The sequence below is a fragment of the Atractosteus spatula genome, chromosome 13 (genome assembly GCF_055471065.1).
Source record: "Atractosteus spatula isolate fAtrSpa1 chromosome 13, fAtrSpa1.hap1, whole genome shotgun sequence".
NCBI lineage: Eukaryota > Metazoa > Chordata > Actinopteri > Semionotiformes > Lepisosteidae > Atractosteus > Atractosteus spatula.
Window position 1 is genome coordinate 5,760,341 of NC_142718.1, and position 15,011 is coordinate 5,775,351.

The 15,011-nt window shown below is 37.7% G+C and overlaps 1 protein-coding gene across 1 annotated transcript in view; it reads right to left on the reverse strand.

The window, feature by feature from the left end:
- The window catches only part of cyp20a1 (cytochrome P450 family 20 subfamily A member 1), a 34,146-nt gene that overhangs the window by 17,668 nt on the left and 1,467 nt on the right, over window positions 1–15,011 (reverse strand). Inside the window, exons 2-5 of the mRNA XM_088931141.1 lie at window positions 12,617–12,666; window positions 8,151–8,317; window positions 6,060–6,205; window positions 1,204–1,371 (exon numbers count right to left, since the gene is read on the reverse strand). Of these exons, the coding sequence (XP_088787267.1) occupies window positions 1,204–1,371; window positions 6,060–6,205; window positions 8,151–8,317; window positions 12,617–12,666 (531 nt within the window). The remainder of the gene's footprint in view (window positions 1–1,203; window positions 1,372–6,059; window positions 6,206–8,150; window positions 8,318–12,616; window positions 12,667–15,011) is intronic.

Genomic DNA, 15,011 nt, shown 5'->3' on the forward strand with positions numbered 1-15,011 from the left:
AATTTAAGATTGGCAAAAGTTTTACATTTCCCCAATCTTTTGTTTTCATGTTTCTTGTACCAGACTTCACAAAAAAAAAAGACTTTCACAGAAGAAAATGCAAACACAGATAAAGGCCCTAAAGTTATTGCTTTAGGACTCTAGAGAAAGCTTAATTAATTTCCCAGAGCGTTGTCAAGCAATCAGCATAAATTCACAGGTTCAGGTGGGTTTAAGGAGAATAGCCTGGGATATATCTTGTGTTTATCCTTACTTTTAAGGCAAGGTTATGAGTAAACACTTCAGAAAGCAAACTAAGCTCTGCAAAACATAAATGACTTACAGCTGCATGCTCCATTTCACATTTTTGATCAATCAACTCTGGTCACACTAAATTTTAGACTGGCAGCAGAGAGCTAATTATTGAAAAACAAAATGCAGCCAGCGTTTTGTAAGAAGAAAGGATCATTTTTCTCCAGAGATTAAAATGGTACACTTTCTGCACAGATATCTGATGATTCAACACCATTTGTATGTCTCAGAGAAGTGAAATAAAAGCTAATTATTTTATGCTCTGTTTATCCAGAATGTCACCAAACTCGGTGAAGACCACAGTTTTAAGATACATATGAAGTCCTTGGCACTTAAAAGATTTTGAATTATCTTGCGCTTTAAAAAGGCAACCAAATAAGGGAAAAAAATGTTTAGAAGGTATATCTGGAAGCAAATTAAAAAGTTAACCAGATTTGCTTGCTGTTATCTGTACAATAACACAATGTTTCACCTTTTACATATTCGGCTGGATTGTGTTAAAAAAAGTTAAAAAAAGGTTTTGGATTTGAAAGCTGTCCGTACAGTGTCAAGATTGGTTTAACCTCAGATTTTCAGTGTATCTGAAGAGGACTTTCAGAACGTCTCTCAGAAAGCAAATTTTAAAACTGGGATGACCTTTACAAGGTGCAATACTGTCAGTAGTTATGGGCCTTGGGCTGAACAGCATATCTATAATAAAAGTTTTAAAATATAGAATCACCAGTTAAGTTTATGATCATTTAATTGAAGAACTGACGATTATTTCTGACTTTTTCTGGCTGAAATGTCAAGAGCATTGTCTGATGCATAAGAATCGCGTTAACATTTCTGTTCCTATTTTTTTTTTCTGTGCCGGGATTTCTTCACTAAGTTTGCAGCTATCAAGTGGACACGGGACACAGAAGGACTTACGGCATCGTGGTTTTTGCGGAACCGGATCACCTCGTGGTCCTCTTGGAAGCGGTCGCCCATGGCGATCTGCGTGACGGACTTCATGGCCAGACCGAGGAGGTGGGCGCACAGTGGGGTGTGCTGGGACTCGGGGAAGGCAACCCACTTCGTCACCAGTTCATCCACTAGCTGCACAGGGAATAGAGAAGGAAAAGGCTACTGGTCTGTCTAATTCCTGAAAGTGCTGAAGATTATTGATCTGAATCTTTAGGTGTTGGAAAATGGATTAAATGCATGGGAAATAGGGATCTGTATTGTAAACTGAAGCTAAACTGAGGCTAACTATATGCCCATTTTTTATTCTAAGCACTCAACAACCTTTGAATAAAAAACAATCCCGACGTAGGGGTCTTATCACAAATGCAATGTGCATGCAATTCCTTTAAAAATATTTTTCTTTCCTGTTCCTTTTACCTAAAGTCTGTCCATCAAGATGCAGAGGGAATGCATTTGTTTTTGTAATTAATATCTGGGAGTTTGACTGGTCCAGACATGGTTCTCCAACAAGGGGTTAAACAATGGGCCAGCCATTATCATCTCGCCCTGTTATGTTGTACACAAGAATTTTGAAATATGAAAAATGTTTTCTCAGGCAGCAGTGCAGCGCAACTTAATGAGGAGAAAGAACAGGGACAATTTGATTACAACCAGCACATAAACTAGTGAAAAGAGCAGATGTAATCTGTCAATTCAAAGTTTACCGAGACAACTAAGATGGTTGCTGTAGGTTTCTGGAAACGTCTGATTACTGCTATACGTCTTATTGCACTAAAACGTAGTTACACTACTGCAAAATACTGCATAAAGTAAAAAATGGTTAAAAATCAAATTATAAAATAATTCCTGAATTAAAGAGCCAAGATGTTAGGCTGTTTATGAAATACTTTGTTGTCTTTTATTATTTTTGACCATGCCTTAGTAATTAACCGTTGGAATAAACTAGTTAATTAAAACTCTTAAATGTTACCAGTAAGAAAATAACAAGAACCACAAAGGTTCACCTGATATTAACATGCTTCACAAGAGGAGAGTGTTTCTGACTCTCACGTGGCTGAGGAATCGTGGCAGACTGAATGACTGTCTAGCTATTTGAGACAGAAGGTCATTGGGAATAAAGAACATGGGCTAGCAGATAAAGTAGAGGCTCTGCCAAATATACATCTGTCACACAACAAATCCTCTACCAAAGAGATCTGGCAAAAATCACATCCGACAGCCCTACACTCAGAACATTTGTGGTGCCCTCCAGATGTGTTTATACCCCCCGATGAAACAGAAAATGAAAAGCATAATGTAAAAGAATGAGTTACAGATTCAGTAATGTGTCTGGATTAAAACAATTATAAAATATGTACAGTGATATACTGTAATCATTATAGCACTGCACAGGGTTATATTTGTCTTAAATCCAATTCCAGAATACGTGAGTATATAAAATCCAACACAAACAAACTCCCAATAACATTCTGGTTTTTGACAATGAATGCCTCTGGAGTACTATTCAGAGATTATAATACATATTCGGGTTTCCCGTTTTCAGAAGGAAAAAAACCTTCAGTAGCAACATGAATTAATCATAAATAAATACAGTATGTCTTAATGGCCACGTTGCAAGGATGGAGCCTCTTCTGAGAGCGAACCACTGAAAGAGCTGACTTGACAACTCAATGTAATTGTTTTATGGTCAAGTGAAACAAAATGTGAGATTTTTGGACATGCTTGGCACACAAAAAAGTACAGGTCATGTGGAGCAAACACTCATGGGCACCTTGTGGTATGACAGAGGGTCTGTTATTTTTTGGGTTTGCTTTGCTAACAATGGGGGGATCCTGAACCCCCGATTTGGGCCAAACACCCATTGTGCCTCTATTAAGAAACTTGAGCTTGGCGAAAAATGGGTATTCTAGCATTCATCCAGCTCAACAAAGAAATGGTGAGCTACACAAAAAATAAATGTTCTTGTCTGGCAAGATCTCTATCCAATTAAACACTTGTGGTTTGAACACCAAAAAAGCAGTTTACAAAGCATAAACCAAAATGTTTGAACAACCTAGAGCAATTCTGCCTAGAGCAATGGTCAGAAAACACTCACAAATCCAGGGTCTCACAGTACATTACAGGAGGCACCTCAGAACTATAAGCTTTGGATTAATAAGATTTTACAATCTTTTTATAAGATTTATATAGGGATTTGAATAAATGCGACGCTTGTGTTTCCTGGATTTAAATTAATTATGACAAATACGGCTTTAATCTGTGCAATGCTATTAAGACTAGAGTATGGTATTTTGACTTTTTTTTAACAGAATGCTTTATCCCATCATTGAATCCTGTTTTATGATGTTTTTAACAGGGTATGAAAGAATTCAGCAAGTGTTGTTGGCATCTAAATTGTCACAGGAAATAATGCAGGAGTAGCCCATTGTGTGCGATATTCAGCCGTGATCCCAGAGTATATTAAAGTAGCAGCACAATGGCTCTATAAGCACTATACTGTAGCTCTATAATGAACTCCAAAAAAGACATTATATCAGATTTCTAGGAAAGCAGAAATCTGTCTCTAAGCCTATTATTCCTCAAATATTATTTGATTACCATTGTGCAAATAAACTTGCATTCTGAGCTCAGGAAAAAAAAACGTTTAAATTGTTATAGTGTGTTTTCTCCTTGTTTACAGGGAAGTCAGACATTTCTGGAGGAGGGAATATCTGCTGATCTGCAGGACTGTGCATAAGAAGAAATAGCCAGGGGAGATTAATCTTACACGATACAGCCTATTTTTGTCAGGTCACACTGGGTTATACACTGCATTTCAAAATCCCTTATAGTCTATAGACCCTTATGTGTCTTTGTTGCATCACACGTCTCATTTTCAAGACTAGGGAGACACAATTCTCAGCAAAACTCTTATCCACACACTCCTGGCACTGTTTTACCACCTTTAGTTTAATTATCATAACCCGCAAAACAATATGGAAACATAGATTATTTTTCTTCTCATAGCCTCATAATTGGGAACTGCAAACTGTTACTCGGCTCAGCTCTCTGGTATGGCACTTCCACAATCCCAGAGGGAATGAGGTCTGGAGACGCACTCCTTCCAGAAGCTCATTTCCTCAGAATTCAGGACTCTGCAGGAGAGTTACAATGAAACGGAGGAGTGAAGGGTCTTTCTCTGGTGACACCGGCACCGGGCAAGTTCCAGAGGTCACGCCTACAAACCACACTCAGGACAGATGGCCATCTCAAGCCCACCCAAATCCAGGGGTGCTCCGCCACATCGGTGAACCCGGACATGGTGGGCATGGTTGCCTAATGGAACAGCCCAGACTTGAACTATGGACTATAGGCTCATGCGCTCAAGCCTTTAAGAACTTTAACACTGTCAATAAAAAGTTAAACAGTGAGGTTATATACATGACTTTAAGAAAAAAAACAAAATCAGATTAAATACATAGCTATTACTGTATCAATTATGTTAATTAATGAGTTTATTGACCCATCCTATATTGCTTGAGGAAGCTTAAGTACAAAAGCAGCAGGAGAGCTGGACTGCTCTAACGTGCATTTGCCTTCAAATAGCCTAGCTGAAATAACACAGGGAGCTCACCCATAAACATAATAATAATGAGCTTGTCAGATCAGTGGGAAAACAAAAGATTTATATTCCCCTGAAACACCCAAGGGAGAGTAATGGCAGGGCAATGTAATTAAATGAGAGCTAGGAACTAAGAAATGATTAAGTAGAAAGATGAGGGGGAGAAAATGACACCCCCTTCCAAAATACATGCATTCACACACCCTTAACTTTGATTTTTATAGCACATTTTTTTGTAATTATCGAAAAGCCATCTTCATTTCCATATGCCGTCAAAATATGCTCCACAATTATTGTAATGTATTGCCTGTATCTCCCACAGTGCTGCTCATGAAAACAAAAAGTGTCGGCAGAAACAATTCTGAACAGACATAAATTGCAGTTCTTCCTCGTGGAATCTGAAGTAAAGTTAAAATTCCAAACATTAGATACATCACATGTGTGAAATAATAACCACATGTAGTTTTAAGGCATGTGTAAGCACTTGTTTTCTAAATATCTCTGGAAATGCTTGGGAACACATAGAAGGGGGGGTAGTTAAACCAAAGTTTACTCTTAAGCTACATGATGATGCCACAGTAAGACTGTTCTACAGTTTTAATTATTTAATTAAAACATTGTTATTATTATGTCTTTTTTTATTAACTGTACAGGTATATTCAGATTTACAGCAGTTCAAGAAATAGCAAAGAAATTAATGCATGCATTGAAAGCCACATGGTGCAAATGCATTGTAAAATGAATTCACGCAGTCTGAAAACAGCACTCTGCTGGAAAAAATAAAAATATAATCTGCTTAGTCCTCACGGCTGAACAAACCGAGACCTTCAACAATACAAGCACAGCGGTATTGTAGGAATGGAATAAGATTCCAGTTCCAAAGTAACTGGAACTATTTCAGGTTTTACAAACCATGCTGTAGGCTTTTGTACATAAGCAAACATCTGGTGCAGGACATTTCATGCTTTGCACCATACAGTATATAATGTTAATCTGCATAGAAAGACAGATGGCATTAAATATGTAAAAAAAACAGTCCTCATTTTATTTATTTTTTCAGAGCAGTGTGCAGAAAAATGTTTTGTTCACAAAAGACTGGTAAAATGAATCAAGCTGATCCAGGGAAATCATATCAACAGGAGGAAGACCATCAAGCTGCCATAATCAAACCTGGGTAGGATAGCTTTGATTAACAGATGCATGTATGGAGGAAGAGTACCTTGAGAACGAGAGCGAAGTTGTGCTCCAGCGCCTTATTGATTCCATTCTCATAAACCTTCTTGCGCATGAGACTCTCAGCTGCATCCCCGCTGAGCCCGGACTGGTATCCTAGCAACGACTTCAGCATAGTTTCAAAGGGATCGGCTGCAGACAGAGACAAACTTCCATTAGAGCTCTCAGTGTTGCTGGGGTCACATCTTGAATTTTGTTCATAAATAAGTGGCCCTTGCATGGAAAGCCCCGAAAAAAAGTCCCTTTTAACAGCTTTGTTTTAAAACACTCCTCATTTCCTTTTCACAGGAAACTGCTCAGCCCCATTTCTTGCCTAGTCAAGTGTGGATGTAAAGAAAAAAACTCCCAGAAATTTACCTTCTATAACCCCAAAGGTCTGCCAATTGCCCCTGTTTTTCGACATTTTTTCAGACCTCAAAAGTCTGAGTTTGAGGCTGCTAATGATCAAGAGGCAACAACACTAGGGCCTTCCTATCCAGAGGATAGCTGTGGCAATGTGACCATCTTTTCACAAGACTCCCAGTTTTGAAATTTGAGCCACTTCAGATTTCAGTTGCAGGCTATAGAACATACAATATTTAGTCTAAATGCATCTGTGCTGTACTGTAAGAATTTGATCTTCATCTTCAACTACAGAAGCTGTAGACCATGCTGTTTTTTAAAAAAAACAAAACAAAACAGATCACAGTTTTTCCTAAGGTGAAGTTTATTTCTATCCCTGCGTTTTGGACTTGGCACTGAAAGGAATGCTGTAGTGAACTCCGTGTTGTCACATGCTAACCCTGTAAGACACTTTGGATCCCACAGCCCTGCTGCAAAAAGGCTGCAACAAATACAGTACAAAGACAGAAAACATCAGAGAGATGCTTCTTCAATTCATCTGAAGCAGATGCCAAAGAAACAAGGACAGCCAGCATGTTCAGTTGCTCCAAGACAGGATTCTTCAGTGGGAAGTAAAAAAAGATCAAAGTGAGAGTATTTGCCGGGAGAGAGAGCAGTGGGAGTAAGCTTTTTCTGTCAAGCAGAAGAACAACACAGCTAAAGAGCCTTGTCAACTTTGTTTGTTATCAAAAAGTAGGTCAAGTGAGAAGAATATTGAACATTCAGCACAGGAAAATTGGACCTCAATATATGCTGATAATATGATCCCACTGGCATTTTAAGATATTGGCTAAATTGGCCAGAGAGCATATCCGATTTGTCCACCAATTAGAAACTTCAAGGAGGTTTGCTCCTATCTGATGTTTATTAATTATGAGCATGAAAACTACTGTAACAAAACACTCACCTTCTTAAGTTAATCCTTGTGCTTAAACAGTTTCCACTTTAAAGCTGTAACTTTTAATTCGTTTTTGAAGCTGTGCAGTGCTCGTAGAAAAGGCCGATGATCATTAATATATGCATTAACAAATTGTGTAGGTGTCATAATGCAAAAATAGGTGGTGAAAGACAAAATTTATAGTAGTCAAACTCACAAACACATGTTACACAGTTAAAACACTTAATTACCTAACCCACAGTCAGAAGCCCGGTGCAGTAGAAACCTAAAGACCAATATTGTGCCCTTCAACAACAAGCAGATAATTATGTATAATAACTTCAGAAACGTATTTGAAGAGAAACTGAGGAGGCAAGAGACCTCCCTTAGTGTAGTGTTTTCATGTTAATTTATTAAAAGCTTTTCTGAATCCTTCAAATTTTCCCTTCATCAGGAGGTGATGGTTTTCTGATTGAAATGAGAGAATGAGGTTAGAATAAAATCAGACTGTGTGATTTTTAATTATTATTACCTGTGATAAATAAGGGAATTAAAAGAAATTACAATTAAAAAAATATATGTAAGTGGGAATGAAATTCTGAAGGCTGACTCAATATTAATGAAAATGACAAACCCTTTGGAAAGGCACTTTTAGGTTCAGATGTTAGATGTTTAAATTAACCAGAAAGAAAACTGCTGCAAACCTCTTCTTGATAAGATATGACCATCTTCACATTGTTTAATGTCTTACCTGACCCCTCACTGAAAGGGATCTGTACAGTATCTGTACCTGCTCACACCAACCCCAGGCATACTCACAAGTCCGGTTGGGATTGATGTGCTGTTTGAGGAGGTCTATTGAGCCCAAGCTGACCACCAGGCGTCGCCCAAACCAAAAGGAGGCAGCTGGCCCATATTTCTCGTGAAGACTAACCAGGAACTCATGCAGGCTGCCTCTGCTGACGATGTCTGGAAGGTTTCCATCTCTGGCACACAATCGAAAACAGAACAAAGCAACTATTTGAAAATTGCAGCAGAATTGCTAAGCGTTACGTACTGTAGCTGGTAAGTGCTTGGAATATCACCAGGAGATTGAATATTGATATTGAGGGTATAATTTACATCATGCAACGAAGACGTCAATGCTGTTTTCTTCTATTGCCAGTACTCAATTGACAAGTATAAATTAGAAAAAGAAACACTGGCAATTATTGCTAAGGACTGTTGATCCTGTATTGTTAATGCTAACTGTCCTGTGCAACGTGACCTTCAGAAAAGCAAGCTTTAATAATCTGCTGCCAATTTGAGTTTTGGCTTTTTCCTTAGAATTAGAGAAACAGACCACTGCTTTTAAAACCAACTTCAAAAGGCATGGTTATTAATTCTTTCCCTTCTATATCTCGATTCCACCCCTAAATGTCATTTACCTCCTCAGGAGCTGTTTGAATTAGAACTCAAAGCTCTGAAGGCTTTTGATGTCTCTGGGAGAGGGAGATGGGCAACTCATTTTTTCCTTTTTATTAATAAAAGATATGGTGACTATACACTGATAAAAAGAAGTTTATACAATTCTAACAACTGTACTATTTTACAGCGTTTTAACCAGAATTATCGATAACATTACTCACACAAAAAATAGGCAGTCAACTTCTCTAAACAGCTTTAACTCTTCTTATAAAAAGGAAGTTACTGGGTCATTGCATTAACCAATTGAGCTGAAAATCAAATGGAAGTGAAGATTTCACAGTTTGTGCCTTGGTCGTGTTACTATCTGACTATGAAAAGCAGAGAATTGAGAAGACGAGCAGCGCACAATTTGTTCACTACCACTGGGGAAAGGGTTGGGATTGGGATTAGTCTACCAGGGAGTTCTCACACCCCTCACATAAATATCAACTCTTGCTTGCTTCCAGGAGGCCACAGGCTTGTGCTGATATCACTGTGGTACATGCTTCTCTTTCAATCAACACTAAACTACCCTGTATGCCACTGCAGAGCATGTACAGCTCGATAGCTGAATGCACTGCCCCTTTCTCCCCGAATGGGATCAGTGGTTGACACTACAAGCTGAGATATACAGACAGGACATTCAATTCTAAATTTGGGTAGGTGTGTAACATATCCTCCATCCATTTTCTAACTGCTTTTTCCAGTTCAGGGTAGCGGGGTACAGCCTGGACAGGAGTCCAATCCAGACACACACACACTCTCACCTGGGCCAATTTTCCCAGAAGTTAATTAACTTTCCAGTATGTGTTTGGACTGTGCAAGGAAACCAAAGGACCTGGAGGAAACCCATGCAAACGCGAGGAGAACAAGCTCCACGCAGACAGCACCCCAGGTCGAGAATTGAACCCAGGGCTAACCACTGTGCTGCCCTCACATAATATATGTTATATGTACATAATAAAATAATTGCTGACTCATATTGATAGAACTGTTTTACATACTTCTAACTGTACTATTCTACTGTTATTTGTTGATCAAGCCAAAATTATCCATAACATTACACTAAAAAATTAGGCTAGTTCTACCAGATGAATAGACTGCACATTTCATATCTAGACTCCATTTGCCCTGTAAGAAATTGTTATAAGTGGTTCTGAATGCAGAATAATCTTCTTAAACATTATAAAGGTGTTCTCTAGGGATTACGTTTACAATTGTAGGATTACAGTTGTAGGGGTGTTAATTCTGGTGGGAAATGCAATTAAAACCCTTTAAATTCTCATACAGTAGCTGGTCGGACACATTACTCCAATAATACACACACCTTTCAAACAGCTGAAATTAAGCAGTTCAGATTTTGTTGGGTTTTATCCTAACTAAAATTTATAATTTAAGAAAATCCAACCCCAGACAATACTGAAACTGTATGTGGTGTTTAACTTGGAACAAAAAAAAGAAGTGAATATACTGTACTGTATACAGCATATAAAATTCCCCTTCCTTTGTTTTAAAGGTTAAACATTTCTTCCATTTCTTCTTACAAAGTGCATATTAAGTAAAAAAAACTCCCTCTGCTACTCTTCAATTGTGTTAATCACTCCCAGAAAAAATACAATCTGAAAAGTAGCCTCCTGGGATTCTATTGCTCAAAATTTAAATATGCAGCCCTTGGAGACAAAAATTTAAATTTGAATGCAACATAAATGATCAAGAAAGAGTGAAAATTCAGCATAACAAAATTATTGAGGAGGACAAACAACAAATGCAGTGTTAAAACTGAATGTAGAGGAACCGTAAAAGATTAATTCATAAGGCTGTTTCACACTTTTACAAACCCGTGTTTCAAAATAACATCCCTTGGGAGAATAGACTATTATTCATAATGAGCTCTTCAGCTGTAGTCCAGTTCACTGAATTCATATGAACTTCCCTGTTATTAGGCCATGACCATTCTCCAAACAATTAATGAAACGAAATGGGTAATTTAGAGTTCAGCTTTGCTGTAAAACTTACTCCACCTGCACGATTATAAAGTGTAATATCACAGACAACAGGAGAACAAATTTTGAAACAAGACCATAGATTTTCCTTTTCTTCTTTGAAGAGAAACTGGGACAACTCCAATTTAAGCTACTCCGTACTCAATGAGGAAAAAAAGAATACATACTCGACTGCTGTGAAGAGTTAAATTACTTCTGAAAAAGCTTTTTAAAATCCATTATGAATGGTTACAATAAGGCTCATAATGGTTAAGGGATGATTTAGTTTACATTTTGAAGCACTATCTGAACAAATGTGTGAAGACAGTTTTTTTCTCTGCTTTTAACAATCAGGAGACCTTTCCACACTTAAAATAACATGACGTTATACATTTTTTGCACAGCAATAAAGCACGTACGTCTCCAACTACTCAGCAATTTATTTCAGGATGTAGAAGCTCTAGGACAAACTGCAGTGATGAAACTGAAAAGCAGTCATTTCATATTTAATGCTGTTTTACCTTCTAACTTTGGCCTCTGTGAGGTAATGCAAAATAAAATACAGTGTGTCAGCTCCTTGGAGAGACTCATGGAAGAGTGGTCCAGCCTGTCTCTTGAATTATCTCATCTAGTCAATCAAAAATGTATTTCACATAAAGTGCTTTGTTATGAAAACATATTTTTAGATGTTGTTCTCAAGTTGAGCAGAACACACCAGAAGGATTTCACAAAGAATTAATTTGGCACACCTTGCCTTGACTATTTATTTACAAGTAGACTTCCATTCCTTCAAATATCACCTTAAGACATTGAAATCAGATGTTACATCTGTGCTTGTGTGAAATGCGTTCTTTATACCCAACCAGTTTACCAGTTTTCATAACACACTGTGTCATTTACAGTTGTCATGTACTCCCAAATGTATTTTTTGCCATTGGGATTAGGAGTCTCCCAAGTATTATCTGTGGATCAAAACTATTTTAGATCTTGCTCCTTCAGAGGCAATAATCTTTCGATATTTGATGGATAGGACATTCAAAATCTCTGAGATCTTTGCTATTTCTAAATTATTTAGGACAAACCAAAGTGCAAAAACTAGGTTTTCACTGAATGGGCTGTTAGAACAGGAGGTAAAGCTGATATACAGTATAGGTAAAGAGAACAGATACAGTATGTGTGGGATACTCCCCAGATATATTATTACCATATTACACTACTATAATATAGGATTGTCTATCAAATTTAATCTGACTACCCCAGGCAATGTATTTTATTTTAATTATATATTTTAATAGCTTTTTTATATGACTGTCAAACCATTAATGAAGATAGGCTTTGTATATATGTAAAAAAAAGTAATGATTACAACTGCACTTTGTATAGAGCTTTTTAAACCCCAAAAGATCTCAAAGCTCTTTACATATGTACAAGCACAAAGCCAGGTTATGACAGGAAACTGCAGTAACCTTTAAAGTTTCAACTAAAATGGGTAATTACTAATAAAGTGAAGAAAATCCTGATCTAGATAAGAGTCACCTTGATTATTAGGAGCAGTTCTCTTAACTGCTTTTAAAGAAGTGTAAGAAACTGGCTGAGGTCTGAAAATCGGTTTGCATTTGATAAAAGAACCTACGCTGATGTATCTATAGATTCTTCAGTAAGTGCGTCATTCAGCTCTATTAGAGGATGTGAATAAAATGACTAACAGTGATGTAACTGTGTTAAAAGGATCAGCAACACCTGAGCACTGCAAGACAGAAGATCAGCACAATCCTAGGCTCTATATTTAATTCCTATCCCTCTAAATATTTTCTCACAGTAATGAAGAAAAGACAAGAAATACAATTAACAACTTACTTTTCTTCCGTAGGGGTCAATCCCGGAATTCCTGAAGCTTGCCTTGAAGCCTGAACCAAGACAGAAAATGAGTGAAAACTTTACGCTGTTATGCTTTCTCTTTCAAAAACACCATCTCAAAAAATGACAATTTTCCTTTCCTGAGCAGGAATTAAGTTCATTTCACACACACAGACTGTAAAGTAAATGATAGGCACTTGTGCCGACAAATATCAGAGAACCAATTTCCTGACCCACTTCAGGATTTTCAAAGAGCAGGTGTGTGAAAAAATGAACTTTGGATGCAAAAAATCATTTTTTAAAAATTTTAACATCACACATCTGTCAATGCAAATTAGCTCAAAAGTTCCTTGCTAAGCTAGGAAAAAGTTGACTTTGGTGTTGGCTTATTAGGGAACGACAGCTCATACCAAAACATGTAATGGGTATACTGTAAAACACTTAACACTGCAACTAAAATTGTAGCAAAGTTTCAAGAAAGTGCCAGTCCTAAAACAGTAATACTATAGCTGGGAACTTCATATCAGTATCAATAGCAGTAGTAGTTATTAATTAATTTTTCTTAACTCTTTATCCAGGATCACATAGACTTATAGACTTAGTAAGAGAATTAAAAGTGTACAGTGAAATAGTGCAAATTCACAGCTAACTCATACACCTTCTATCTCTCATACGAAAGCTGCTCACTGACAGCAGCAGTTCTAGAGCCTATATTGGAAGCACAAGGCAGAGGTACTATATGACTATGCTATAGTGTAGTGGATGGGATTCCAAGCACAGTTTACAGACACGAAAGGGCCAGCTTGTGTTTGGAAACCAGAGCATCTGCAGAAAAACCAGAGAGAACACAGAGAGAAGTCTGAAATTGAACCCAAGACCCAGAATCTGTGAGGGAGCATTACTAACCACCACTGTGCTGCCTAATCAAACGGGTTTAACACAGTAAAATACAAGTGCTAAAAACTGATCAAAGATCACTCCATAATCTTATAGCAGTACCGAGAATGCCCTGTCACCATCAGCTGCAGCTGGCCTCACTGCATCCAGTATTCACTCACTACAGGCCATTCCAGCTTCGTTGCTCACCTTGTCTTCTTTCCAATTTCTCTGATGCCATGCCACTGTCCTGCTCTCTTCACAGGCCCCTCTATTGCTGCTACAAAAATGGAGATTTCCAATCTCTTGTTTCTCCTTAAACATCTACCTACCCCCTGCGCTCTTTCCTCTGACGTCTGACTGGTCACACCACCTCCCCTCCTTATTCTTCTCCTTCTACAACCTGTTCTTTCTGTAATCATAACAAACACAGATCTGGACAGAGCGGTCACAGACTGTGTTGCATCACTTGATCCAAACTCCCCGATTCCAACAAATCCTGTAGTCTGCCCTAAATATTAGCCATTGCATCCACGGCTGCAAATAACCATTTTCATCGTTTCCACATAACTGCACTAAAGCCAAACTGCACTTTGTCCACTTATTTTAGCGATTACAGGTAGCTAGCTGTAAGCGTCCTTGCATGCTGGCATCTGCCAATCAAATAAATAAAAAATACTTTTTGCAGAAGAAACACGTTCAACTTCCATGCCATGACAGCCCTGCTCCTGCAGCACAGCACTGCCTTATCACTGTGCACTGGGCATTTCCGTTAGAGTTACAATATGACTTCTCTGGAAATGACTGCCTTGTATGCATCTAAGTGATTTTTACCAACATTCTTCTTTTATCGAGGTCTTTATACACACTGACTTAACAGCTCCATTTTCACATCTTTTGAAAAGGTGATATAGTTTCAGAGATTATGCCATCTGTGGAATGTATTTTCACAGGACAGTACTGCCTACTGTTTCGGTTCGGTCATTACTAGACAGGACAAGATTAAGTGTGCAAAAACTAACTGCAAGCAGAAAGCCTTGACACTGTCATTTCATAGAATACTTTCTAAACCATTCCCATTAGGAAATGCACGCCTCTTTTTCTGCTGTAAACCTGCCTGCGACTGAAAATTGCTGTGCCAATGCAGTAAATGTCTGTCTACTAACAATCAGAGGGAGTGAATAATAAAGTCAATGATAAATCTAACTCTGTCTTCTTTAGGTAAAGTTAACAACATTAGTGGTGCAAACGAAGCTTTTAATGAAAACTACAAAATACATGCACAGAACAAATACTGATGTACTGAAATAATTATAACTCCTATAACTAATGATAGTTATAGAAAACTAAAACAAAAAGAGCCAAGAGGAAGGCAGCAAGATACCTACAATAATCTCATCTTGTGGCATAAAAAAGTAGCAAAAAAAAAAGAAAAGATTCAATTTATTGATTTACATACTATCCAAACGATCCTAAAATAATCCCGAGAAAAAGCATGGAAAGCAAAGGCGATAAACAC